We start from the raw sequence: 5,073 nt of genomic DNA on the forward strand, positions 1-5,073 counted from the left end.
TCTAGCTATGGCCGTAGAAAGAGCCGCAATCAATTTATTTCCCATACTCCCTCTGGACTAGAACGTGTAACTGCTGACCATATACAACAAGGCATATATAATTATCTCCACACTTACTTTCAACCCTTTACTTCTGTCTGCATTAGAATCACCAGTATCTCGTGCTCATAGATGGGATTAAAAAAGGTTAAGAGCCTTTTGGTAACTGGATTTTTTGACTCCAGTTTTCCTGCTGCACCAATGCTAAGCCAGGTAACTCGAATAGAGCATGGATAAAGCCGAAGTTGAAGGCCTTTTTCACGTTAACAGCTGCAGCTAAAATCAGTGTTTAAATGGGATCACATGACTACTTGTATGGGAAGCGGAGTCGCTGTGATGTGATGTCTCAGTAGTCGGTTCCTACGCATGTCTCGCTCTAGTTGAAGCTTGGCCTGCGTCGAGACCTGTTCCCTCGGCGTGGAATTCCAAGCCGCCATCGTAAGTGTTCTGGAAATCCAAGGTGAACGGTTCGGTCGGGGTGACATCGGGGCGCCGTTGGCGAGGTGGCCTTGTTTTTTTCGAGGATGGTGGGGGCGAGGTCAACAACTACGGTCGCTCCACACGTGGAAATCGTCCATAATGCACTTCGTAAATGTAGCAGAGTTACACTTTGGCCAACTTTCCCTCTGCTCTCCAAGTGGCAGACATATGCTGTTGTGTAATACCAGGGGCTGAGGATAAGTGAACGAGGGGAAGTGGAACTACTAATAAAATGCAGGTTTAGTGATGAAAAAAAAATCATCAACCTCTGCAGTTCCCCTCTGCTCTACGGAGCATACGTCTTTCAGCTCATTGTTTTGGTTCACCCTCATAGCGAGCTCTGATAAAGCCCCTGTAAGCTACCTGCTCAGCACTAAACAACAGACAGACGCAGTTAGCCACTATCTGGTGAACAGAATGGAGCATTTAGCAGCTAACAAGCCAGATATTTCCCTCAGGAGTTGGTAGAGACCAAAAAGAAGTGAATATTGGACAGAAACACAACTCCAAATGAAAGCTAATGTTCCTCTGTGTCTGCAGGATGTGTAAATAGGTAACCGGTTGCTAACAAATTCACCATTTACCATAATAGCTGATGATTGAGTGTGTCAGTGTTTTGTTTACAGCTTTGGCTGAAGTAAGACTGCAGTTCAAATGTACACGGTCATTCTCGAAAATTGCATGTTCAAGATAACCTAGACAGGCGTAGGAAGTTATAACCTCTTTGTGGTCTCTGTGCAGTGGTACCCTGAGGTGAGACACCATTGTCCCAACACTCCCATCATCCTGGTGGGTACCAAGCTGGATCTGAGAGATGACAAGGACACTATGGAGAAGCTGAAGGAGAAGAAACTCTCCCCGATTACATATCCCCAAGGACTGGCGATGGCCAAAGAGATTGGTAACAACACTTATTAACTTCACTGAGTTTTCTGTGACCTTTTTTTTCCCCCTGCTGAAATATTTAAAGAAACTCATGGGTTTCCTCAGGTTCCGTCAAGTACCTGGAGTGCTCAGCCCTGACTCAGCGCGGCCTTAAAACTGTGTTCGACGAGGCCATCCGGGCCGTCCTCTGCCCTCCACCCGTCAAGAAGAAGGGGAAGAAGTGCTCTCTCCTCTAAGACTTCCTCCACTGGAACGGTTACAGGGGAACATGACCGCTAGTGGTGAGGGTGGCTAAAGACGCAGGAGAAACACACCAGTACACACACACACACACACACACACACACAAAAACAATGTACTTCAGATTCTTTCCTTCCATAAGTGTAGCTACAGCAGTTATACCAACCGTTTCCATGAAAACAATTTGACATAGGGTCAGATTTAGGAGGTTTGGTAGATCATAGACCCTAGTTCTTGCCCAACATCATATACTGTATAGACAAGTGAAATGAAATTCTTGAGGCCTTCTAAAATGGATTGGATGTTTTGTAAAAAAAAAAAAAAAAATGGACCGTGGAATGTTTTCAATTTGTTTTTCCACTGGTTGTCAACCTTTATTTTAATTTTTTGTTTACAGTCTTTATTGTTTTGAGTGGAAGAAACATTGCCAAATGCAATTTTGCAGACGTGCTGTATTTTAGCAGGAAAAAAAAACCTTTTTGTTCTTTTGTCTCAGACCTTTAAACCTTCAAAATCCAGCTGACGATTCGCTGTGGTGTGCCGCTGTTTGTTCAGCTCCATGATCAATGGCATTATAGCAGTTTTTCAGTTTCACTTTGTGAGGGCAGTCATGTGTCACCGCACTGTCAACCAGGAACTTGAAGTAACCATCTGTGAAGTTCTTTTTTTTGTTTTGCCTCAAATTAGTTAGCTGTTTTCAGTCCGAGCACATGATTCGTGTTAATTCATTTCTAATGAATTGACTGACGCCTGAAACATACTAAAATCTCAGACTGGGAACAGATCTTCCGACACCAACAGTGCTATTACAACCTTTAAAAAATCAAAAAATGATCCAGTATTTTGTGTTTGGCTCCAGTCAAGTTTAATGGTATTTTCTTTCCTCTTTTGCAATGTTTCCCCTAGAAGTGTTTCAACTGTGTAGCTGCCCAGGAGTGCAAAGCTGAAAACTTTATTAGATATCGGATTAGAACTGTTTAGGTGTTTTGGTGGCGGGGAACAAGAGCACCTTTAATGCTCTGTGGGCATTTATCAGAAACCTTTTTGTGCAGCACATTTTGATTTTTAATAGCATCACTACTGGCTAAGCAATGTCACTAAGAAGAGCATCAATGCCTGCTAATAACAGTAACAAAGCTACTGTCGGTTATGGTGTAGTATACAGTGTACTCATCTTTTTGTTATAATCATGTGATTTGACTTTTTTGTATCTTTCTCCACAGAAGTTACACTTCACTCACTGTATTGTTAAACTAACACTATGAATATCCTTTGTTTATTACCTCTACAGTTAACGCTACCTTAATCTCCCTACAAGCCTAGCTTTTTGTAATTAATGCTGATAGCATGTATGTGCAACATATACTGAAAACTAAGATTAGAATTGCTACAGTTATATTTTTTGCCTATTTACAAAATGTATTTGAACTACTAGATCAGGGGTTAAGTACATGTTGCTCATCTGTATTGTATTCAGACATCAAGCTGTGCTTTAATTCAAGCCAATGTTGTGACTCTTTAGTTTTATGGATAAAAGCTATTGTCACTTTTTGAAAAAGCCAATAAATTCAAGTAAAACAGATTCTACTCTGCCTCTTTGTTTGGACAATGCAACCTCGGTTTTCCCTTGATGAAACAGAAAAATGTGAGATTTGTAAAAAAGAAACTGTTCATAAGTACTTTGACATTATTGTAAACATGGATCCTAATACGGTGTGCATCTGATCTTGTTTTAGGACTTGTATTTGACCACAGAACAAGGATAATACTCAGTTTCTTAGTAATAAATATAGTTGAATCAACAGTGTCAACAATTTAATAATTAGTGGATTAGATTAGTGTATAGATGTACTTTAAAGTAGCAGTGGGATTTGTGTATATTTTTTGCATTGACAAAACACCCCAGGTGACATGTGGAATGTGGCTATTGTTTTATGACACCTGGGCAGGTTTGAGGCTCTGATAGGGCAACATCACACAGAGGGGACAGAAGTAATGACTTATGAGGGAAAGTAAATCAGTTTTTATTACAAACCAAACCTGACACGGTCATGTCAACATAATTGACGATTCATAAACCCACAAGGTTTCATAATACATTTTGGCACAGAATCTAAATCTGAAATCGTACATTAATAACTCAGTCTTTACACAAACACTTTGTACATCTTTAGTCTCTTCCTGGCTGCGACACAGCACCGATCAGTCAGTCTTGTTGCTGTGGTTCAGGAAACCATAAATCGTAACAATGTCCCTGAAGTTGTAGGTATGCTGAAAATAAAACAAAAAGGCATTATTCAGTAAATTAAGATGAAACAAACTGCAGGATTCACCAGTGGCCCCAGATTAGTAACACATCTGTCAGATTGATTGTTGGATACAAGTTAAAAATGGCTCATTGAAACAATAGTTTGTTATTTTCAAATCATATCTGTGTTTAACTTTAAGATTTCCTGATTAACGGGATCAGGCTGGCAGGTTTTTGACAATAACCAAAAGCACATTTTTTAAACACCTGAGAGTCAGCCTCTAGCCTGTGGGTAACAAAACCCCTCAATTACTGCGCTGAGAGGATCATAAATGACGGAGCAGCTGCATGAGGTACCTGTCCTTTTAATTGGACAGATGGCTGAACTCTGACCTACTGCAAACCCCTAAATTAACAAGAAACACTTCCCAGAATCAAAAGCAGGCGACCTGTAAACAACCAAATGTTACCTCTCCACCAGCTCCGCACCAACAATGTCATGTATGTGGTATTTCATGTGGAATTTCACATGAGAGGTTGTTCGCCGCTCTTCTAGCTCTGCCTTTAAGACTTCGCTATATTTGGACTTCTTCACCATGCCGAGCACCGCTTTGCGACCTAACAGGAACGGTGAGAAACAAACGGTCCTTCCAATGAACAAGACGCTATCAAAACATCAAGAAGACATTCACACAACGTTGTTAATGCAAAGTACTGTTTGTCTTGACACTCACCTTGTATAAAGTACTTGGTGAATTTGCCAGAGTTGGGAATTGAAAGCCACCAGCTGCCTGCATCCCTCACAGTCAGGACCCCTGACTTAACCAGCTGCCTACATGGTGAGAAATGAAAGAACGTCAGATGTTTATTTACAAACACTGTAAAAGTTAAAATCATAGTTTGTTTTTCTGCTTTTTCTATTTCTTCATTTTGTGAAACTATCATGCTGGTTTAAACAAAAGTACCGGTTTACATGGCTGCACTAAAACAAAAAGTACAGCGTTTTAGTTTCAAAGCTAAGTTACATTTTTCAAAAGTTACATGAAACTCCCAATTTTTGCTACAGTATTTCGCAAAGCTTCAGACAGTCATACGTTATCTCGGCGTCTGTGAATAAGAACTCCCTCAGCATCTTGTCTTTGCTGAAGCTCAGATCTGTGCAAGACGACAGCACTTTCTCC

The 5,073-nt window shown here is 40.7% G+C and overlaps 2 protein-coding genes across 2 annotated transcripts in view; one reads left to right on the plus strand and one right to left on the minus strand.

Moving 5' to 3' along the window:
• LOC118322792 (ras-related C3 botulinum toxin substrate 1-like) overlaps positions 1-3,226 on the plus strand; it is a 7,474-nt gene extending 4,248 nt beyond the window's left edge. The window contains exons 5-6 of the mRNA XM_035654605.1: positions 1,261-1,420; positions 1,510-3,226. Of these exons, the coding sequence (XP_035510498.1) occupies positions 1,261-1,420; positions 1,510-1,640 (291 nt within the window). The 3' untranslated portion in view covers positions 1,641-3,226. The remainder of the gene's footprint in view (positions 1-1,260; positions 1,421-1,509) is intronic.
• A 418-nt stretch (positions 3,227-3,644) lies between these two features.
• Positions 3,645-5,073, minus strand: LOC118323293 (serine/threonine-protein kinase 19-like; the record flags this gene model as incomplete). The annotated part of the gene is given in 4 exon segments (XM_035655234.1): positions 3,645-3,915; positions 4,363-4,510; positions 4,627-4,724; positions 4,987-5,073. Coding segments are annotated over 4 exon segments (379 nt in total), but the record flags the coding sequence as incomplete, so codon positions are not given.

The sequence above is a fragment of the Morone saxatilis genome, unplaced genomic scaffold (genome assembly GCF_004916995.1).
Source record: "Morone saxatilis isolate NCDOM2014 unplaced genomic scaffold, NCSU_SB_2.0 Contig14, whole genome shotgun sequence".
Lineage (NCBI taxonomy): Eukaryota > Metazoa > Chordata > Actinopteri > Moronidae > Morone > Morone saxatilis.